Genomic DNA, 25,356 nt, shown 5'->3' on the forward strand with positions numbered 1-25,356 from the left:
AGATATCAAAGTTTGGCTGTATATCTTGAATCCTTTGATGTTTTATGATATGCCTTACCTAGCTTATGCAATGTGTCTCCTTTTGTTCTTTCTTACTCATAAAATTTTTCCTATGCATTCGTTGCCCTTTTCCACCTTGATTGGTTTTTCCACTCTCATTTTCCACCACCTGATGTCCGGAGAATATTCCCTGATGTTTTATCATGAATTTCCTCCCGTGCTTGACTCATCGCCATTCCACTTACTTTCCACAGCTGTTGAACACTTCACAGCCTATTAACAGTCTAGGACCTTCCTTATCATATTCTCTTCGAGAGTAAGGTTGTTCAACTTTTACTGTCTTATCATAGGCCAGGTCGGGCCAAAGCTCCTGGCATATTCACTCTATCTTATGTGGACATTGGTACGACAGATGAAATCAGCTGATGGAGTTCTTAATGATGTATACTCCAAGTAAATGCTTGCTATTTTATCAATTCCATCTTGGAATGCAGATTGTTACATAATTTTTATCATCTTTACAAAGACAAGAAACACAATTCATATTATTGCTTTAAGAAAAAATTTTGGAAAATCTTTAAGCCTTAAAATTTGTTCAGCAAAGCAAGTGCTTTGAGCAAAAATTTAGGTCCGAATTTGTAGGGGGCTAAGTAGGCTGTGGTTTTGAACAAGGATCACCATCATAGTGTTCAGCAAATTTAACAATGAGGTGTCATGTGTTCTAAAGGTTCAATATTTACAGTATTTGGGTATTGTTAATAAGTAAGGAAAAACTTTTTTGTGATAGGGTAGAATAATGTGTTCGGTTTTCTTGAATGATACAAGTTACATCATCAGTGGTGCATTAAAGTACCTCACAATATGTCCGGGAAAAAAAAAAATCCTTATTTTTTACTTTTGAAAGTGCCATCCCACTCACCCTGATACCATGTTATTATTCCCACACCCAGCTATTCAAAATAGTTCACTCTCTTCTCCCAGTTAGTGTTATAATCATACAGTTTTTGTACACTATTTGAGGTTTTGTTTCTGTTATGTGGCAGTATCAAAGCTCTGAATGCTTATAAAAATTCTTCTGACATTAGTAAATTTATCCATGTCTTCATCTCTACTTGAATAAATCTTTTATAGCATGCAGACCATAAAAAGCACTCTCTGTATAAATAGGTATGCAGAAGTATCTATGCCTAGTCATAGAGGTCGTGGTGATGAATGGGCAGACCCATGGATGCGATCCAAATCACCCACAGGACGGAAAGTTGGAGTGAATCGATCATCTCGCCGCCAGTCTTATTCATCAGGGTCATCGTATACCTCATCCAGGTAAGAAATGTTTCTTACTAGTAGTTTGTATTAATTGTCGTAAAAGTCTCTTGAATGAATAAAATATCATATATATGTGTGTAATGTAATGTTGATTATTGTAATACATTGGTAACAATTGTTACCTGCACTGTTGATTGATTTGTGTTGAACATAACCATGAATCGTAAACTTACTAGGGAACAATGCGCTTTTGCCTTACAATGTTGATTGATGATTAACAAGAATAGTGACAAACGGGGCCCAGATTTTGGTGACCTATTAAATGCCGGAAAAGACGTATAAAATAAGTCGGCAGTTGCAGAGTAGGCTTCGGCCTATAAATGGCCATGGCTTGTCCATGGTCCAACAGCTCTGCACTCCAATCAACCAACCGAGCAGAGGGCAGATGGCCACAGCTGGACCATGGCTCTACACTTCTGGATTTGGGAGACGAAGAGGGACTGGTCCCCATCGTCAGCTTAACATCGAAGAAATCAGTAATGCAAAAAGTTAATACTTATCCAAAATCCTTCTGGATCACTCCATGGATGTAGTTGTGCTTCAGGAAACTCATACAGAGGATGAACTTCAACTGAACTGTAGGGGTAAAATTCCAGACCAATTAGCAACACCAGTAAATCACACAGTGCCAATACCAGCAAATCATCCTTAATATGGCATTGCCACTTTGGTCAGGAAAGATATAGTAAACTATGATGTACTTGAAAATGCTGTGAATCAAACTTTCTTCTCCTCATCTATACAAGTGCAGAATGTTGTGATAACTAATGTATATAAACCACCTACAGTCAATTGGCCAGATCCCATCATGCTGGTACCTACAGAAAATAACATATCATTGGAGACTTCAACAGTCACCACAGTTTATGGGGATATGATGAGTGTGATGAGAATGGTAACAGACTGCGTGAATGGATGGACAAGAGACCTTAAGCTAGTCTACGATGCTAGGGACATAGGTATGTTCCACTCTGGCCGTTGGAATAAAGACTATTCAGCCGATCTCTGTTCCGTTTCTTCCAATCTCATGACAACATCCGCAGTACACAGGCAAGTACTGAAAAATTTCCCTCTAAGTCAACATAGACCCATAATTTACAAAATTGGGCTGCAAATACCTGTCATTAGGTCTATACGTAAACCTTCGCTGGAACTTCCCAAAAGTTGATTGAAATGCTTATGCATTGCACACACATGCTTATATTAGATGGATAGCTCCAACTTCAGGTAATTACGGTAGGTTTGTTGGACTAATAAAATCTGTCGCAAGGCTATCGGAAGGATTGCACCACACAATGAGAATTATATCTGGTACATTGCGCTCTACTCCTATTCAACGGTTACCATTACTGAGCAACATTCAGCCTCTTCACACATTCCAGCAGAAAATCATGGTCTCATCTGCAAGCTCTATCCAACTTCCACACCATCAAGAAATCACTCCTCAATTAATGTGGAAACCATAGCTAATCACCTCGTCTCAACATCACGTATTTCAGGGGATAAGAAATTCACCATGCAGGTTAAATCGGAACTAAGGCAGAGAAAACAAGACACCCAGCGAAATGACCGGTATACAAGTCCATTTTCTCCAGAACAGGTGCAAAAAGGTTTGGACACACTCAGAAATGGTAAAGCTGCAGGACTTGATGGCATATACCCTGAACTTATAAAGAGAACTGTGGTCCGGCTACCAAACATCCAGGCTGCCTGCTCTATTCAAAACAGCTAAAATTATTGCTGTCTTGAAACCAGGCAAGGATCCCAAATCACCTCAAAGCTATAGACCCATATCTCTACTAAGTGTTACATACAAGCATCTAAAAAGACTGATCCTCAATAGAACATCTCCTGCAAGTGAACACCTTATTCCTCTTGAGCAAGCTGGTTTCCGGCATGATCGAGACTGCGGTGATAAGGTTCTCGCCTTGACTTCCTTCCTTGAAGCAGGATTCGAGAGGAAAATGAAAAATCTATCTGTCTTGCCATGGGGATCAGTCTTGTCTCCCATTCTCTTCACTTATACATCCATGATCTCCCAGAAACCACATTCTATCCCAAGACCTTGACAAGATGGGTGATTATTTCAAAAAATGGCACCTGAAACCTAGTCCACTAAAGACAGGTAGCTGCGTTCCACCTAAATAATAAGCTGGTAAACTATCAACCTACGATCAGGTTCAGAAACCACACACTGCAGTGTAATACTAACCCAAAATACCTTGGTGTAACTTTAGACAGGTCCTTAACCTATCAACGCCATCTTGAGAAACTGGCTGCTAAGCTTAAAAGCCGTAACAATTTGCTGGGTAGACTAGCTGGTACTTCATGGGGCGCAGATGCATGCACATTACGAACAACTGCTCTAGCTATAGTGTGTTCACCGTCTGAATATTGCTCCTCTGTATGGCTCAATAGCTCCCACATTAGTCTGGTTGATGTCTAACTGCACCACACAATGAGAATTATATCTGGTACATTGCGCTCTACTCCTATTCAACGGTTACCATTACTGAGCAACATTCAGCCTCCTCACATCAGACGGCAAAGCACCCTTGTTAGACTGTGGACCAGGATAGCGAAGAATAGTTACCTCGCAATACATCAGGATACAGATGAAAATGCCGTAATGAGACTCAAGTCACGGAAACCTGCCTGGAAGATGGCAAAGAAATTAGTTAATTCACATTTCAAGCCTGATGAAATATGGAAACGGGAATGGTCTCAATCACACCCTCATGGCATTGTCAACATCAGGAATCCAACTACAAAGTTGCCTGGGTTCAACCTTCCTCGCTCCACCTGGACCAGACTCAACAGGATACGCTGCGGAGTAGGAAGAAGTGCTTCTGCTCTGCGTCATTGGGGCGGAAAGACTCTCCAGCATGAGACTGTGATGCTGAAGTGCAAACCATCCTGCACATTCTGAAGGATTGCCCTCTGCGAGCTTTTGCTGGTTCCGTCGAGGACATTCACAGAGTGACCCCTGAGGCACTCTCTTGGCTAGAAGAGCTGGACATTTGTCTCTAAGAGACTGAAAGACCCCCACATTAACCTTTTTGAATGTGGAGTTTGTGTATGCATATATATATTGTATGTATATAAAGTACATACTTCTTTTTGTGCCTGTTAAGAACTTGTAGATACAGCTTATAAATCTCATATTTTGTCCCGTATTGGCTCAACACAACTAAGGTTAAGTTATAAGGAGATTCCCACCTTCCAATACTTGTCGATTTCTTATAATAGTTTTATTGTTTACATGACATAATCCAGCTTAATCTCTAGGTGTATACTAAATAGGACATGTTTCGTTCCGATCATGGAACATCTTCAGCTAAATTATTTGATAAAATGCCAAGACAGTTAACACACATGTAATGATTATGGTGATAAAATGTTCATTCATGATGGGTTAACATTTCCAACAAGTCATTGTACAAGGACGAAGTAAAATCGGCATAAGGGGTCTTCTTTATGCTGGAGACGTGTATGCTTGTTGATCTTGAAGATAAAATTAGTGATATAAAAGATTTTCTTAAAATATAGTTGTCTGGGGAACTCTTGAGAAATAACCGTAGCTGAAGTTGAGTTGAAATTAGACTGTTAAAATGAGTCTGAAACAAGAAGAAATTAATTAAAGAGAGAGATATTTTAAAGGAGAAAACCTTGTGAGAATGTACGTTAGTGAGGATAAAAGGATAATGTAATTGTTTACCTTATAGTCGATCGTGTCGTATTTAGCGTCCTCCCTTACGCCGTGTTGTCAACTGACTGAGTTCTGTGTATATGTGTGAGGCACTTGCGGTGGGCGAGGAGAAGCAGAAGGAGAGGTAGGGGAAGTGGGGGAAGAAGGGGAAATGTTGCGTAGGGTGGAGCTAACTGAAGTGGTATTGTGATAAGCGAGGGGAAACGGAAGGAGAAGTAGGGGGAACGTTGTGTGGGGCGGAGAGCTAATTGAGAGGAGGTGCGTTGGATGTTTTTCCAGATCCTTTTTGATGGGTTCTCTAGACGAGTCTAATTTGGTAGCCTCTTCTAACAAAATATTGATATTCTCCGTTATTTCGTTAATATTCTGGCTGGGGTTTTGTTTCTGATCAATCTCAATATAGATATTTTCAAAAATATTAATTAATTTACTTTTATGTAACGTTCGCAGAATGGTCAAGTCCCTTTCTATTGTCGTAAAATTCTGTTTATATTCAGTCATATGAAGACTCATGGCCGAGTACTTCCTATGTTTTTCAGCATTAATATGTTCTTGGTATCTTACTAAGAAATTACGTCCTGTTTGCCCAATGTATGAATTGGCACAATTTGACATTTAGGGCTATATATCCCCGAATTTAAATATTTATTATTACTTGCAATGCTTTGGTGATTGAAAATTATACGTTTATTATTATTGGTGCGAAGAGCAATTTTAAAATTAAGTTTCTTAAAAATATTAGTAATCTGGTAAATGTTCCCATTATTATAAGTAAAAGTGGCAAAGTTTTTCTTTTTATGTTCTTTTATCAGCTGCATTTGCGGTTTATTCATTAATCTATCAATGTAGTGTTTTGTGTATCCGTTGCTTATCGCTATTTTGTAAATGAGATTAATTTCTTTTTGGAGATTGTTTTTGGACAAGGGAATGTTAAAGGATTTAACATGCTTAAAGTTCCAAAGTGGAACCACAATCAGTAATTCAATAGAATTTTGTAAAATTATTAAGAACACTAAATTAAAACCATCTTTCACCTTGAACTCATTCAACATTACTAATATGTATTCTACCATCCCCACAAAAGAAACTCTAGATATAATTAAGAACAGCTTAAGGGCACATAAGAAACTTAGTAACCATGAAATAGAAGAATTGAAGCTACTCTTAGAATTTACCCTTAACAATAATTACTTTTCCTTCAATAACACAGTATATCAACAGTGGTCTCCCAATGGGATACCCAGCGTCAGGTATCCTTGCTGAAATATACATGGATCATTTAGAAAAACATAAAATTTTAAATGACATAAAAGGTATTATCTGGCTAAGGTTCGTTGATGACATTTTTGCAAATATAGTTAAACAAATCAATAGTGGTGCTAATTTAATAGACCAAATTAACAGTTTAGACCCTTTCATAAAATTTACATTAGAAATGGAGAACAATAAAAAACTAAATTTCCTTCATTTAACAGTCGAAAGAAAAGAAGAAAATTTATCCTTTTTAATCTTTAGAAAACTGACTCAAACTATAAATACCATACGAAAAGATTCGTACCATCCTGAGTCATATAAAAGGAGTTCCTTTTTAAGCATGTTAAATAGAGCCTTTAACATTCCCTGGTCCAAAAACAATCTCCAAAAAGGAATTAATCTTGTTTACAAAATAGCGATAAGCGACGGATTCACAAAACACTACATAGATAGATTAATAAATAACATGAAGAATAAACCTCAAATGCAGCTGATAAAAGAACATTAAAAGAAAAACTCTGCCACTTTTACTTATAATAATGGGAATATTTACCAGATTACTAATATTTTTAAGAAACTTAATTTTAAAATTGCTTTTTGCACCAATAATAATAATTAACGTTTAATTTTCAATCACCAAAGCATTGCAAGTAATAATAAATATTTAAATTCAGGGATATATAGGATTAAATGTTCAAATTGTGCCAATTCATACATTGGGCAAACAGGACGTAATTTCTTAGTAAGATACCAAGAACATATTAATGCTGAAAAACATAGGAAATACTCGGCCATGAGTCTTCATATGACTGAATATAAACACAATTTTACGACAATAGAAAGGGACTTGACCATACTGCAAACGTTAAACCAAGGTAAATTAATGAGTATTTTTGAAAAGGTCTATATTGAGATTGATCAGAAACAAAACCCCAGCCAGAATATTAACGAAATAACGGAGAATATCAATATATTGTTAGAAGAGGCTACCAAATTAGACTCGTCTAGAAAAGCCATCAAAAAGGATCCGGAAAAACATCCAACACACCTCCTCTCAATTAGCTCTCCACCCCACACCACATTCCCCCTACTTCTCCTTCCGTTTCCCCTGCTTCCCCCACTTTCCCTACCTCTCCTTCTGCTTCTCCTCACCCACCGCAAGCGCCTCACACATACGCACAGAACTCAGTCAGTTGACAACACGGCTAAGGGAGGACGCTAAATACAGCACGATCGACTATGAGGTAAACAATTCCATTATCCTTTTATCCTCACTAATGTACATTCTCACAAGGTTTTCTCCTTTAAAATATCTCCCTCTTTACTTAATTTCTTCTTGTTTCAGACTCATTTTAACAGTCTAACTTCAACTACGGTTATTTGTCAAGTGTTCCCCCGACAACTATATTTTAAGAAAATCTTCTTTATCACTAATTTTATCTTCAAGATCAACAAGCATACACGTCTTCATCATAAAGAAGACCCCTTATGCCAATTTTACTTCTTCACTTGTACATTGACTTGTTGGAAATTTTAACCCAACATGAATGAACATTTTATTTTATCGCTATAATCATTACATGTGTTTTAATTGTCTTGCCATTTTGTCAAATCTTTTAGCTGAAGATGTTCCATAATTGGAACAAAACATGTCCTATTTAGTATGCACCTGGAGATTAAGCTGGATTATGTCATGTAAACAATAAAACTATTATAAGAAATTAACAAGTATGGAAGGTGGGAATCTCCTTATAACTTAACCTTAGTTGAACTTGTACGTAGTCGATTGTCAACTCTAGCATCATACGCTAAATAAATAAATAAATAAAATAACTGCCGGCTGTCGTGAGAATAGTTTTCCATGGTTTTCCATTCTCCTATGCTGTAGCGAATGCTGGGACAGTTCCTTGTATAGACCATGGCTGCCAACCTCCTCACCTTCTCCGCACATTTCCATCACCACCACAAAACTCCTGGCCAGAGGAATGGCATAACCATCTAAGAGGCCCCACTTCCCCCATCAAGGGAGAAATGAAAATGATTTAGTAGTAGTATCACCTATAAATCATCAAAAAATTACTTTAAAAAGTGAGAAATGGTCTCAAAAAATATTTTTTTAAATATACATTCACTCAAAAAGATATCTATCGGTAAGTTATTGTCTGCGTTACTTTTTACTCACAACAGAGGTGCCAACTATTACGGATTGTCCATAATTATTACGGATTTCTCCTCACGATTACGGAATTACGGTAAAACGGAAAATTATTTCGGAAAGGCTGCCATTATCACGAAAAAATAATTTTCTATGAAAGAAAAGAAAAGGAAAAATGTTCAATCCTTTCGAGCCTTTCTCCTAAATCATCCCCGTTTCATTGCTTGTGAGTTGGCAACGATACTTATTCGATCGTGGTTTCCTTTTGCTACCCATAAGCGTTGTAAAATTCATTGTTAATGAAGGAGATCAGGTGCTGCTCTTCTCCACTATAAATCCTTCAGAAATGTTGTATTTGCTGTGTTAAGTGTACCTGACAGTTGACAAAGTTTGAGAAAGAAGTGAGGCCTATATTAAGCACATCTGCACTGGAATCCCTTATGGTTCAGAAGACTAAAATGTCATCACAGTGGGAAGGATTCTTCAAGAAAAACTACACTGAAAAGCAGCTGCTGCATGAGAAACAAGCTACAAGGAATATTTTATCATAGAAGTAACATTTTGCGTGCAGATGTTATTGTGTAATGTGATATACTTTCAGATAGATTGTTCGAGGGAAGGGCAAAAGGGGTGTCATTATCGAGAAGGAAGGAGCATGCTTTAGATTTGACTCGAAATTTTTCTCGGGGGCAGAAGGCGATTACTTATAATCCACTTCAAAGGTGGCACCTCTGGTGTAATAATAGTAATCATCATCATCAGGATTTCCTTCCAGCAAGCAGTTAGGGACTTTCTGAACGATATGCATCCACTGAATTCTGTCCTGGTATAGTCTTTCCCTCTCCACTACATCCAATGTTACTCCTCCCTTCTTGAGATCTTCATTAACCTGGTCTGTCCACCTCTTTCTAGACTGTCCAATAGGTCTTCTTCTGGGCACCTCCATCTCCAGATACTGGCGTGGAGTTCGACTTGGGTGCATTTGCTTCACATGACCTAACCACTTCAGTCTCGCAGCACATATCCTTCCCTCCATGGTCAAGTTCACCTGCAGGTCTCACCTTACATACCCATTCTTGACCCCGTCTCTCCTGGTTTTTTGTAGAGCTGACGTAAGAAAATTTCATTTCACACACTTACATTTGACTCGCTTCTCTCTTATTTATGACAGGTCTCCAGACTGTACGTCATGATTGGCAGGAGATAGGTTTTAGATATAGTCTGTTTAGCTCTTAGAGGGTCTCCTTTGCCCCAAATTAGGCTTCATACTTGGTGGAAAAATCTGGATCCTTTTGCTACTCCGTTTAATACTTCTAGTTTGGCACTTCCATCACATGATAGGACACTACCATCACATGATAGGTTCGTTCCAACACACGAGTTTCTTATGGTCACCGGCGGGTTCATGCATCGCCCTGTGCGCATGTGCCGGTTTCGGTTTGGTCAGCGGCTGGTCCCGAATTTGATCGTGTTGGAACACTTCCTGCCGGGCTGAGTGGCTCAGACGGTTAAAGTGCTGGCCTTCTAACCCCAACTTGGCAGGTTCGATCCTGGCTCAGTCCGGTGGTATTTGAAGGTGCTCAAATACGACAGCCCCATGTCGGTAGATTTACTGGCATGTAAAAGAACTCCTGCAAGACTAAATTCTGGCACCTCGGCGTCTCCGAAGACTTTAAAAAGTAGTTAGTGGGACGTAAAGCAAATACCATTATGGAACACTTCCTGGACAGCAATCTGACGTGTAAACAAAGAGTTTGGCGCGTATTACCTTGCCCCGTTTAGTTGTTTGTAGATTCGTGAGAAAAAGGAAAGAGTAAATTACTGAAATACTGATAAAATTCAGTATACGTATAGAACACGGTACAACAAGTATTTTAAAAATTAATAAAGAATGAAATACACACACATGGTTTATATTCGTTTTAATTGGTTAGGGAGGGATATCTGCCTCGAAGCCTTAGGCCTGTATTTCACTGTTAAGGAACTATGATTTAATTAAATTGGATCAAAGAAATGTTAGTCTTTGATAAAAGAACTTGGATGAAACATAAATGTTTATACATATCTAAATATTTGCGATTAAGGAAATATAGCAAGATACTGAATGATATTAAAGGAGATTATGGTTTAGGGTGTAAGGAAGAAAAACATTTTCAGCTCCCAATACTCGGCAGAAAATGTTGTGGAAGGGAACTGCTGATATTGTCACATTTTTGTTAGACATCGTAAATCTCAAAATGCAAACGTAAATATACATTTACAAGCTGCTTTACATCACACCGATGCAGATAGGTCATGGCGACGATGGGATAGGAAAGGGCTAGGAGTGGGAAGGAAGTGACCGTTGCCTTAATTAAGGTACAGCCCCAGCATTTGCTTGCTGTAAAAATTAGGAAACCACAAAAAACCATCTTCATGGCTGTCGACAGTGGGGTTCGAATCCACTATCTCCTGAATGCAAGCTCACAGCTGCGTGCCCAACTCGCTCGGTATAAAATAAATACACTTGCATGTTCTTTATTATTTATCATCATAATTCACTATTTTCAAAGGTCATTGTCACAACCTTCAGTTCATAGAGTTGCGTGTTCAATTCCTGGCCAGGTCCAGTTAATTCCACGAATGCGGTAACTGGGTGTTCGTGTTCGTCTCAATACATGCTCTTCATAGACACACAACTTACTGCCAACCAACCAACCAACCAACCAATGGAGAAACACGTAATAGCAAATACATCCCTCCACAACATGTACAACACAGTTCGCTCCCAGGCCCCACTAGGGTGAGAGGAAAGCAGTGGAACATGTGATAAGCAGGTTTCCATTTTGATGTACCAGGATTACCTACAAGTTTTAAATAACTAATGAACTTTTATGTGGCCGTGACCCTGACATTTTCTACCATTAGAAAAAACAACTACTATAATAATCGCTACTGAGTTTGGACAGTGAAATCAGAATGACACGATTAGAAAAAACCTCGAGATTTCCACTAGCAACAATAAAACTTACGCAGATAATTTTCTCGCTTCCTTGGCGCGGATAACTGCATATCCAACTCATCTCCACTGGATGAAGATTCAACGAAATCCCCATACCTTTCCATTTTTATTGCGTATTTATTAATTCGTTATTTACTAATTATTACTAATTTATTATTTCTTACTCTTCAATTCACAAGTACCTTAACAGAATTCATTAACAGGCTTAGAAATAATTATTACCGCTCTTGTAGAGGTTATGGCAATGTTAACAAACCACATGGGAGAAGAACAAGGAACAGAACAGGAGTGGAAACGCACGTGGTCTGTCCATTGAGCTTCCTCTCTTGCGCATGTATTCCATTGCGCATGTCCGTACTACCGGTTCATGCCACAGACCTCGGACGAGTTCTGGCGGTCAGTAACTGCAGTTTGAGGTACAGTAGAATTCCATTAGTCCGGCATCCAACAGTCTGGAACGCCCGATGGTCCGGCACCATTACAGGATTTTTTAAATGTTATTATCTCTTAATAATGATCTCTCGTGAACAATTTGATGGATTATTTGTCGAAACCAATCAAAGTGTATTTTTTATTATTTCAAAGTTAATAGTGCAAATGTATCTGATACAATCCATTTGTTATGCATTGACTTACTTAAATATATCTACAGTATCTCTGGAAATATTCAGCCTAGAAGGCTGTGTGCTATACTGAGTACTGGAAAGCCAACCATATGATTTTAAAAAAATCAAAAATTGAATGTATGGGCCACGTTCAAAAACGGATGGGAACATGTCTTCAAAAATTGAAGCGGACAGAAGGAAACGAGATGTTGTAGATGGAAAGACTCTAAATGTTAAAGGAAGACTTACACATAAAAACATCGATGAACTCCGGCATTATTATGGAATGGCAATAAGGAACAACACGTTTGAAAAGCGGAGTGTGTTATTAAAATAATGATTCTGCTGATCAACATTTTACTGCAAAACGCTGTGTTACAGCTGTTTTTGCTGTACGCCTTAACCTATATCGTAGTAAGAGGTACCGCCCGATAGTCCGGCATTTTCGGTAATCCGGCACCGGGCCGATCCCAAACGTGCCGGGCTATCAGACTTCTGCTGTATGTTGGAACGCTGCATTTGAGTACATGCATCAGTCCGGGTTTGGTTTGTTGTGTGTTGGAACGCTTTCTCTCAACTGCCCATGCATCAAACGGTCAGGGACTCGTGTTGGAACGAACCTGATAGGACACTACCCAGATAATTGAAACTTTCCACACTTTCAACCTTCTCTTCCTCCAGTATGATGGTACAAGGCATATTGCCACTGACTTGTTCTTACTCACGGTCAACTTGAATTCTTTAAATTTTGTATTCCAATAATCCAGACTCCTCCGAACTTCCATTTCAGTTTCTCCCCAAGTGGTGTCATCAGCAAAAATAAATATAAAAACTCGCGAAAGAATGTTTCAGTTGGTTTTTAAAATACATGCACGCCAGCTTTCCTGCCTCCCAATTATTCTATTATTTCTCCCTTTTTTTTTTTTTAACTTCAAAGTTTTGTTTTTAAATCCCGCCAATTCAGCTTTGTACGACAGTGGCCGTAAGTCTTTCTCTCTTTGGCCGCTTTCAAATGAAATATTTACATTTATTAATACAAGAAATGCGTACAAATGTGCGGTGTTTATTGAAACCTTTATATTGCGACGCGTGTATCGGTTGTCAATCTCTCATTCTTGCGTGGTATGTTCATGTTCATTCACGTCAGTCTAGTCAGTTCTAGAGACTAGACAGTAGATTTTGAGGTTTTTTAGTAATTTAATGACAGAATTTCAAAAATTGTGGTTAGTGACTTTTGTAAAGATTTTAGGAGCCATTTGGAGACAATTCTGGCAAATTGTAATTTATTACTTGATAACAAGAAGGCATTGTGCTTTGCATAATTGCATGGTGCAACATATTAATCTATGCATTTGCTAAGTAATGGAATCAAAGTGCATGACTGATTCACATGTATGGAGCACAAGTTCATACCGTTTTCAGAAGGCTTGTCAGATACCGATCATCTCGCTCACATACTTCCTGTGAGGGAATAGAGATGTGTAATTTTTAGCCTTGTGCCTCGTATAGCAACAGTCAGGTTTTGAGATAATATGTACCATAGTACTCCCGTATTGCACAAGACATGTAGAATAAGCAGTTTTGACCAATTGTATCTCCTGATTTTCATATCAGAATCTCTTGATTTTTTGTTTTGTAGCATTAGCAGGTATTAAAATGCAATTAGTAAGCCTACTGAGCACTATACGTCGTCATTATTAGGATATTATGCAACCCTACAATTCATTGATATTCTGGTTACCAGGTGTTTGTCGTGATGCACATATTGCTGAATGGTTTTTTTTTTTTTTTTTTTGTTTTTTTTTTTACTGCCCCTTTCACTTTGCAAATTTCTCAGTAGGTTATCCATCTTTCTTTAGGAAAAATATTGTTGCCAAATTGTGAAACTATTTTCCTTCCATGGACAGCTTTAGATGTATGTATCACTGAATCACAAGCACGTATATGCTATGTTAGTACCTGAGTACCAGAGTACTTCAACAGTGTGAAATATAAATTTTGTATCTACTCCAGTGATAATACCTCTCCCTCTTATCGCAAGCCCATCCGGATTAAAATCAATATTATGATGTTGATGCTGCTTGTTTTTAAAGGGGCCTAACATCGAAGGTCATCGGCCCAAAATAAATATCTTGCTGCTTTGTAGGGATATGGATTTTAAAAGTACGAATAAGGGTTGGGGAAGATTAATTTTATTTCACAGTTTTCAAACTGAGTACTGAACTGTTCAATGTTTGCATTTCTTAAAAGCTCCAGCAGTATTCAGATATATTGATTACCTGACATAAATGCATAAAATGATAATATTATAATGCAGAACAAAGTGAAATAAATTCAAAAATAAGAAATTAATCTAAGGAATTGTTGTAAATGATAAAATAATGAGGCATAATTGATAGGGAAAAACTTAAATGTAAACCGAATTTGGGAAAAATACAAATAATGTTTTTATAAATATGCATATCTGTAATCAGGGGGCCATGATTAGAATTTATATATATATATACAAGTTAGCAATGTATATCACGCACTAGTTAAAAGACATGTCATGGTGATGAAGTTGTTCAGTTGTTTGTTGACAGATTTCCTCGAACTCCAACACCATTCAGGCTTCTTATATCATACGCATACCTACCAAGTTTCCCGATTTAGGCGGGAGACTCCCGATTTTCAACAGTTTTTCCCGCCTACCGATTATTCTATAATTTCTCCCGATTTTAGCTTATTTTTCGGTGAACTTCAAATATTTGTTTTCAAATCCCGCCATTTCAGCTTTTTTTACGCCAGTGGCTAGAAGTCCTTCACTCATTGGCCGCTCTCAAACGAAATATCGACATTTATTAATGCGAGAAATGTGCGCGAATGTGTGATGACTATTGAAACCTGTATATCGCGACGCGTATATCGATTCTCAATCTCTCGTTCTCGCGAGCTAGGTTCGTGTTCGTTCACAACAGTCTAGTTGATTCTAGAGATTCTACAGATTCAGATTCTAGTCGCTGGATATGAAAAATCATGGCATATGGCTTTTAACGCCGGGAGTGTCCAAAGACATGTTCGGCTCGCCAGGTGCAGATCTTTCGATTTGACTCCCGTAGGCGACCTGTGCATCGTGATGAGGATGAAATTATGACGAAGACAACACATACATCCAGCCCCCTTGCCGGAGAAATTAACCAATGATGGTTAAAATTCCCAACCCTGCCAGGAATCGAACCCGGACCCCTGTGGCCAAAAGCCAGCGCGCTAATCATTTAGGCATGGAGCCAGACCGCTAGATATGGATTTTTTTTCTTTTTAGTTACAAAATTTCAATGATAATGACTAGTTACTTTTCTAGAGATTTTAGGAGCCATTTGGAGAAATTTCTGACTAATTTTAATTTATCTCAATATAAATAAAATAAGAGTGTCTGTACATTGCTTAGAATTTTAAAAGAATATTTCTGCACTGGTCATGACCACAGTAACAAGGAGAAATGCACGTTTTAATTTTCCGTAATGTATGTATGTACGTCCATCACGAGAAAGCGGCTAAAGAGAAAAAGTCTGGGAATAAGTCGCTACAATCTAGGCCATAAATAATTTTATTCACGCCGAGTGAAATGGTAGTTTAGGGGAAGGCCTTAATTTTAATTCTCAAATATTTATTATTGGCCCTATCGATAAATACAACATAATTAAAGTTATTAAAATTCCTATCATTTATGTCTTATACATTTTTACCGTACCAGCTATGATAAGAGACATATTCATGAATTTGGATTTTTGTTGCCAAGTCCATATCAGCGCCGAAGTACGAGAAAATGTGTGAACAGAATTTAATGAAAATCGGTATGTGAAGTTGGGAAGTAAGGAACTACAGTCTACGCTATAAATCATGTTGTTCACCCTGTTCAAAATGGTAGTTTAGGGGAAGGTGCCAAAAATCTAATTTTAATTACCTATCTTATTGGCCATATCGCAAAGTACTACATAACAAACGTTATAGAGTGTACAATGTCTGGTTATTTATGTCTTATTCCATTTTACCGTACCGACTATAATAATATTGATGGTGATGGTGATTATATTGTGAAGATGATTTTAAGAATGAGGAAAAAGTCATGGAGGAAAGATCGCTTAAATAATAAGAGGGAGTCATGAAAGAAAGAAGGACTCGCATTAGATGTTCTAATATCACAGTTGGAAGAAAACTAAATGTGAAGGCCTGCAATATAGAAAGCTCATAAAATTGATCAACAATAACATTACATTGACCATTGTTGTGATGTGCTTTGTGTATTCTGCTTCCACTTATCTTTGATAGATGGGATACTTCTGTGTACCTAGTAAAACAGCCTGCCTGAATATTGGCAGGAAGTAGCTGGGGAGTTAGATTTCTCTCTTCTTTAGCATGCTATTCCTCTGGTTCATAAATTTTCTGATACTGCTGGTACGTAACACACTGGGTCGTCATAGTATTCCAGGTTTTTGATCCCTTCTCTGAGGCAGTGATTGGAATGAGCGGTGTGCACACTTAAACGGAATAATGACACAGAAGTGCTTGCGGCTGGCTGCAGCCTGATCGTTCTAGCTCTGGAACTTCAACTGTTAGATCAACACCGTCGTTCTTTTCGTTAAAGTGAGAAAATATGTGCTGTTTTCCATTTTATCGAATATTTCATATGACAGCATTACTTTTAATTGTGACATTCGTACTGACGTCATTGTAATGACCTATGTTGACTTTAGTTGGGAAAACTACAAGGACAGTCTTTCTGAGAATTCTGTAGCGAAGCACGTCTACAACAGCTAGTTATTTGATACAAATAGCATTGAGCTTCACAAAATCACGCAGGCACTTGATGCAAAATCTATGCATCTGCTAAGTAATGGCATCTAAGTGCATGACCGATTCACACGTGTGGAACAAGAGTTCATACTATTTTCGGAAGGCTTATCAGAGACCAATCATCTCACTCACATACTTTCTGTGAGGTAATAGAGATGTGTCATTTTTAGTCTTGTAGCCTCGTATAGCAGCAGTCAGACTTTGAGACAATGTGTTATAAATATGTCATAGTACTGTATTGCGCAAGACATGTAGAATAAGCAGTTTTGACCAATTGTGTTCCTGATTTCTCCTGATTTTCATATCAAAATCTCCTGATTTTTGGTTTTGTAAAGTTGGCAGGTATGATTATTTGTTAAGGATTGGAAGACCCAGAACTGCTACAAATGATAAAAACATTGTACTGTAGCTACTACTGAATCGGTTGTTCAGAGTCCCAAGAAATCTGTTCATAGGAGATCTGTTGAGTTTGGTATTCCACTCAGCTCTTTATATTGCCCCCTTTATTCCCAGTATGCTCAGCTGGAGTGTGAAAGTCCCAGGCGTGGACGGTTCACGGTCTGGCTTTGCTTGCTTTTAAAAGGCAGGAAAGATACAAGGACTAGCGACAATCACAAAAAGACATATAAAACAACAGGTTTGACATTGATTTAAACACTAACACTGAAAACACAATTTTTAACAAAATTTAATAATCAAATCTTGATGGATTTTTAACTCAAAACTCTTCTCTGCAAGTTGCCTGAGACATAACACCATCGTTCTCCAACCCTTTCAAAGCTGAATTTTAACTGAAAAGTATAACAAATTGTTATTAGCCTACATCTGGCTTGAATAAAGAAATTAAATTTATATTGGGAGAATCTCCTCTTAATGGCGAAATTATTTACAAGTTATAAGAAAATTAAATATTAATGAGCTATCATGGCTCGTAAATGGTCCTATGCCATCCTAGGCTATCCTATATTTCGTGATAACATCTACACTCACATGAAGAAAACTTCACTTTCTCTCAAGAAATTAATTATGGCGTCATTGATTTCCCAAAATCTATCAGAAAATGTATAACAAAGTCGTCGTCCTCATGGATAAGTCTCATTTACATTATTATCGCTATCAATGGTGAGTTCCAATGAACCATGCTTCGAACATTTTTATCATAGAAATTTTAATTAAAGCATGTCTATTCCAGATTTATCAGTATTAAATTACATTCTCACAATTATTATTTCCACAAACTCTATTATTATTCACTGAATAACACGTGACGCTACTTAATTCTTATCATTTGACGCCTTAAAAAAATGAAATTTACAATCTCTACAAATATGGGAATCTTTGCCCTCACTTGGAAAATAGTACAGACTAGCTGATGTACCCGTGCTTCGCCACGGGATTATCAGAAAGACTGACTTGGTGGTTTTCCTAACTGAATTCAACATAGGTCATTACAAAAACGTCAGTAGAAATGTAGCAATTGAAAGCAATGTTATCATATAAAATACTCGATCAAATGAAAAACCGCACACTTTCAACGAACAGTACTACTGTGCTGATCTAAGAGTCCAAAGTTCTAGAGCTGGAATAACCAGGTCGCAGACTGCCGTGAACACTCCTCCGTCATTATTCTCTTAAATATGTACACTACTCATTCCAGTCAGTGCCTCAGAGTAGGGATTGAATAGCTCGAATGCTATGATGAACCAGTGTGTTACGTACCAGATATATCAGAAAATGTATGAACCAGAGGAATGGCATGCTAAAGAAGAAAGTTATCTTACTCCCCAGCTACTTCCCGCCAATATACAGGCAGGCTGTTACAGTCGGTACGACCAGGATTGTTCACCGTGTGGTTAGGGGAGCGCAGCTGTGAGCTTGCATCCGGGAGATAGTGGATTCGAACCCCACTGCCGGCAACCCTGAAGGTGGTATTCCGTGGTTTCCCATTTTCACACCAGTCACACCAGGCTGTATCTTAAAGCCAAGGCCGCTTCCTTCACACCACTATTCATTTCCTATCCCATCATCGCTTTAAAACCTACCTGTGTCGGTGCGACGTCAAGCAATTAAAATAAACCTCAGTACGCTGCAGTAATCCTATCTATCAGGGATGAGAGTAAACAGAAGACAGAAAGCACATCACAACAAACAATGGAGAATGTAATGTTATTGTTGTTAAAGTTTATGAGCTTTTTATATTGTAGGCCTTCACATTAGTTTTCTTTCGACTCTGTGATATTAGGGTGTCTTACAAAATTATTTATATCGTAGACTGTAGTTCCTTATTCTCAGACTTTACATACCTATTTTCAGTAAATTCTGTTTACCCATTTTCTCGTGACTTGGCGCTAATATGGACTTGGTAACAAAAATCCAAATTCATGAATATCTCTGATTATATGCGATACGGTAACAATTTATAAGACATAAGTGATTGGAAATTTAAAAACTTCTTACATAACAACTACTAACTTACGACATAACTAAAGTTATGTTAGTTATGTAGTATTTATCGATACGACCACTAATAACATAAGTAACTTAGTTGAGAATTACATTTCAGGTCATCCCCTAAACTACCATTTCACTCAAAGTGAATAAAATAATTTGTAGCCTAGATTGCAGTGGTTCATCACCCGACATTACATACCGATTTTCATTAAATTCTCTTCAGCCGTTTTTTATTGATGCGTGTACATACATACAGACAGACAGAGAGAGAGAGAGACAGACAGACAGACAGACAGACAGACAGAAATTACAGAAAAGTAACAAATACATTTCCGTGTTACTGTGGACATGACAGATACAGAAATATCATTCATTTCAAATTCTGAGCAATGCACAGGCAAAACACTTATTTTATATATAGATTACATTTCAGGCCTTCCCCTAAACTACCATTTCACTCAGTGCGAATAACATTATTGATAGCCTAGATTATAGCGACCTATTCCCCGACTTTGCATACCAATTGTCGTGAAGATACGACCACTAATAAAATAAATATTTGACAATTAAATTTTAGGCCTTCCCCTAAACTACCATTTTTCTCAGCGTGGATAGCCTATATTGTAGCGAATTATTTCCCATCTTTGTCTAGCGATTTTTATTAAGACACGACCACTAATAACATAAATATTTGAGAATTAAATTTCAGGCCTTCCCCTAAACTACCATTTCACTCAGCATGATTAAAATAATTTATAGCCTAGATTGTAGCGGTTCATCACCCGACTTTACATTCCGATTTTCATTAAATTCTCTTCAGCCGTTTTCTCGTGATGCGTGTACATACATACAGACAGACAGAAATTACGGAAAAGTAAAAAATGCATTTTCTTGTTACTGTGGACATGACCGATACAGAAATACCATTCTTTTCAAATTCTGAGCAATGTACAGACAAAACTCTTTTATATATATAGATGTATTCAGTGTTGCCTCAACGTAAATTTAAAATAAAATTCACTAAAGGTTTAGATCCACATAAATTAAATCATCCTAAACAACGTTGACAATAACCTGGGCCTAACATGGTGAACACGTTGGCCAGGTCAGAACCACATTTCAATAAATCACAGAACAATGTAAATCACTACAACACTCACTCTACATTCACACAAATGACACACGAATATTATTTACATATATTACAAGCAGATTCTAGAATTTGAATATTAAATTTTGATTATATCATCTGCTCATGGAATCTTAAGATGACAGTATTGGTCAAATATCGGCTCACGACCCTTACGGAAATGTGATAAAATATAGGCAATCACTTATTCAGAGATAATAAAGCTCTCACAACATTGGTCACAAAAAAATCAGCGGTTTAATGTTGAGAAGAATTGTCGACTACAAACACTCACATAATACAGGTCAAACATTTACACCTCGAATCCATGGTTCATGAGTCTCGATTAAAATTATTATTACTTTAAATCTTACACACATCATTTAACACGTGCTCTAACATTTGCAGAAGTCATGGTTCATCAAACATATACTTCCCAAATAAATTCAATAATTGATCCCTCAGGATTCTGTCGTATTCCAGACTCATATTCCACTTAATTGAGCACATATCAACATTTCACAATAAGAACAAGTAATATTTAAACTCATGACCCTTAATCTTTAATTTAACCTGAGCTGTAAATTTTATTATTATTATTATTATTATTATTATTATTATTATTATTATTATTATTATTATTATTATTATTATTATTATTATTATTATCAGAGTAGTAGTGCTGGATATTATTTCCACGTAAATCTGAGTTCGACAATAGATCAGATGATACTAACTCGCATGACATTCAACGAAATAGGTGAGACGGAATTTCACACTGAAATTCAACATATTAAATAAGCCGTAAATCTCTCCCACACAAGTTCAACATTTGAAAATCGTCTCAAAAATAATTATCATTTATCGGTGAGGACAATGATTTTTAAATAGTACACTAAGCTGTTGGTTGGGACATTTAGGCCCGGTTTCACAGTATACGCTTAAGCCTTGGATCGGGCTTAAGCGGGAGCTTAAACTCTGGACGAGTTTCACAGTGGGAAGTGCAAGTGGTAAGCCGAGCTTATCTGTGACTGGCTTAAGCTGTATGAAACTGAGGTTTAAGCTAAGGATTCAGTTCAGATGGTAGAGCGCTGGCCTTCTTATAGCCCAACTTGGCAGGTTCGATCCTGTCTCAGTCTTGTGGTGAAGGTGCTCAAATTCATAGTTAGTGGGACGTAAAACCAATAACATTAACATTAAATAACTTATATTTCGAGGCTCGTGAAATAATACAGTTTCCGTGTTCCGATATACAGTAAAAGAAACAAAAATGTCGGTCGGTCACTTGCTTTCTTGGCTTACGCTGCGTGAACCATTAACGATAGACCCCAAGTGTAAGTGTACGAATTGCAGAGCATAGAAACCTCTACAAAAAAGTCCGCGATGGTATATACCTGTTTCCAACCGTTTGCCCTCTAGAAGCGGGTTTATGCTATACTCAGCAGTAAAAATATAACTCCTTAACATTAAATAACCATTTCGATATTATCCTCGAATTCCTCATCGAAATAAATTGTTTGACTTCCTCCAGTATTTTATAAGGATTACAATAACCTTGTCAGGACATTATTTGCATGAATGGTTCAGAAGTTATGGCCATTTTAGACTGTAGTGGTAATACGTGTCAGCAGGACGGGCGAGTGACCTTTTTTAAACTTAATTTTTGATACTATTATTGGAATCACATTTTCCGTTCATTTTTCGAAATTATCTTGGCTGATAAACGATGTATAACCTACAAGTCAATCAATCATAGGCTACGGATGTAAACAAAGATGAGAATTGAATCATTGCGCATGCGCAAGCATTACCAACTTCGGAGATGTTCAGCTTAGTAAAGCTGCACATGGTCCCCCTACTGTGAAACTCGTAGTGTTTAAGCCAAAGAGTAAGCCTTGCTTAAGCGGTGTGCGTGGCTTACTAAAGCTTCAGCTTAAACTCAAACTGTGAAACCGGGCCTTAGAGTCATGTTAGAAAACACACACAGTCTAACTGCTCTAATAGAATCCAATAACTCATTAACTCTCAACGTAACAACATTACCATTACCCATATGAAAGAAGAATGGAAATATCATCAAAATTTACAAATCTAATAGAAATACTACCACTAATGAATAAGTATTATTTCTACAAAGATGAACAGGAAAAACATTATAAATTGGTACTCAAATGACTGATGGAAGTGGATCTCCGTCAGTGTTCTGGAATTGCTCGTTCACATGTTACTGGTCATCTGCTCCAGTCGTTATCTCCCCATGTTAGATGTTGCCTGCATTTTAATTCATCATGATGACAACCAAGTCTAGATCAGTAGAATTGTAGGTTTTTCCTTCTGATGATAGTTGAAACATTCTGGCGAAGTTCACGAACACGTTGCGGTCCTGTTCACTCTTGGTAAGGTGAAAGCTAAAACTAACACAAAATTTTAGTCTGTGTTCCACACACAACCACGTTGAATTTATTGAAGAACAGTACGTAACTTAGCCTTCGAAAATCTGCTTTTCTCATCAAATACTATAATGTCGGAGAGTATCATAAATAGAATATCGTAGTATCAGCGTCTCAAAGTGTCCAAATATTAGAGTGTAAGAGAGCGTTGTTCGTAAAACACGAGTATTTAATCCTTCCACCAGGTGGGTGTGTCACAACATTGTCTCGTAATTGGATGTCTTTCTTATACCTGATAGTTTACTGCAATTGAGGACTGTTTTTTTCAAAACTCGCTCCTTGCAAAATCATAATTTTTCAGGAGAGACAAAAAACTGGTTAGACAATAGAGTAAAAAGGATAATTTGACAAAGTAGATCTTAAACAGTTTATTTGTTAGTTACAATCTGATATAAGTATAGCCAAAAGCACAAATTTGAATAGTTTTTACAAAAAAAGGTAGGGGAAATGTTCGTTTTTTTCAAAACTCGCTCATTGCATAATCCTATTGAGTAAAAATTTCCTCCACAGCATATATAAAACAAATTTAAAAACATAAAATGTCAGAATTTACACACAGACATTACCACAATACTATAAATGAAGAATGGTAGTGGTAATAGTATATACGGTACCAGTGTTTCAAAATTTAACAGGGTATTAATGAATCTCTGTCTTTATAGACTAGACCTCTTTATTTCTCTATCAGTTTCCCCAACTTCTGTATCCTCCATCATATCGCTAACATTCAGCTTGTTCTTGGTATGTTTTCCCTTAGGAACCACTTCATAGAACTCCTTAGCTTCCCCAGGTATTTGTATGAATTTCATTAATTTTGCCATATCTTGGCTCTTTTCCTTACTAACATGACTTACTATTTCCATTTTTTGAGCCAAGTACATTTCTTTGAAGGAAATCTTTCCTTTATTGAGTATTTCTACAATGGTTGATCCACCACTGTATGTGTATCGAACAGCGACTTGTACCTTGAAGTTGTCACGTTTCCTGTATTGAATGATGCGGGTTTTCGTGATGTTGAAAGGTAGTTTCCCTTTGAAAATCTTTCTTGATTTTGCCTTCAGATCATAGATGTTCCAATCTTTTTGCAGTATTCTCACTTGTCCGTGATCACTGAGTAAGTTATGATACTTCATAGGCGATACAATCTCTTCGTTCTCTCTGTATTTTTTCTCTACGTTCCCGAACACTCGATCTGGCGGCAAAAAGCTATGACCTCAAATGGGAAAATAATCTTCAACTGATTTGAAAACTTTGGAATTTTCGAGGAAACGTGCCATAGATGCTAACAAAATACTATTCTTATTTTGGGATACACAAAAGTCTGAAAATAGCCTGAGTTTTTTATATCTAGCCCCTTCCTTGCGAAGATTATTTTCTAAGTGCTCAAGATAGTCTTTTACACCCGAAGCTATTTCATTCGCTCCACGACCCCCTTTTGTCTCCAACCACGTATAAAAGAAATCTTTACTTTTCTCCAGTCGTTTTCCATTTGTCATGACACAAAGATTATATAACCATGCTTGTCTCAGTAAAATGCTTCCTCTATAGATACTTTAGGAATGGGTTGATTTTGTTGCATGTCAAATATAATATCAACATGACTATCATCCTTTTCTTTAAGTATGGCAAAAAAATTATTAGCTCGTGCTTTGTGTAATTTATAATAAATTCAAGCCTTGTTCCTTACAACGTCATTTTTCGTATCTTTAATTATCAATAAAAGTTCTTTACACGTCGAACATGTATCTGAGTGTGGATTCCCAAAACCTAAATTGAATTTCCGATAGAAAATTTGCTTGTACTTTGAGATTGAACATTTTGATTTCCCTTCTAAATCTCTTTCTTTGCAGAACTGAATGTACATTTTATTGATATTAAGGTCCGGTGGCAAATATGCTCGTGTTCACTTATTGTGACTATAGTGGCTTTGCCTACACTTATATTTCAATATGTGATAACTGCGTCCGTAGTGTCCTTACATGTCAGCAAAATATCCAGCAGTCTAGCAACGTTTGCTGTAATGAGCGAGTTTTGCTATACCGCCTATCGTAGTAATGAGCGACTTTTGGGAAAATGACCCATATTTAGCGGCTTGCTGTGATGACAATAAACAACTTTTGCTAAAACCAGTCTAAGGACATGAAAGCCAAGTGACCTAACATTCACGTCCCGTATATAACTCAATTCACCCCATTTTTGCAATGAGCAAGTTTTGAAAAAACGGTCCTCAATTCTAAAAATTACATTCTCCAGAATAATCCACACGCGCTGCACATAGCTTGGCCGTGAATGTTTCCAAGTAGGACACATGATACAGCTGACTGGTCGATTGAAAAATCAATACTTCTCCCCCGGCTGGTAAAAACCATTTCCATGCACGCGAACACGACTGTGTTAAACTGAACTTGAAATATATCACCTATAATAAAGGAATGATAGCCTG

At 37.3% G+C, this 25,356-nt stretch overlaps 1 protein-coding gene across 2 annotated transcripts in view; it reads left to right on the plus strand.

The window, feature by feature from the left end:
* LOC136878877 (zinc finger CCCH domain-containing protein 18) overlaps positions 1–25,356 on the plus strand; it is a 210,947-nt gene that overhangs the window by 115,304 nt on the left and 70,287 nt on the right. For both annotated transcript variants that reach the window (XM_067152440.2, XM_067152441.2), the window contains exon 7: positions 1,168–1,323. In XM_067152440.2, coding sequence (XP_067008541.2) covers positions 1,168–1,323 — 156 coding nt within the window. The remainder of the gene's footprint in view (positions 1–1,167; positions 1,324–25,356) is intronic.

The sequence above is a fragment of the Anabrus simplex genome, chromosome 8 (assembly GCF_040414725.1).
Source record: "Anabrus simplex isolate iqAnaSimp1 chromosome 8, ASM4041472v1, whole genome shotgun sequence".
In the NCBI taxonomy this organism is placed as follows: Eukaryota; Metazoa; Arthropoda; class Insecta; order Orthoptera; family Tettigoniidae; genus Anabrus; species Anabrus simplex.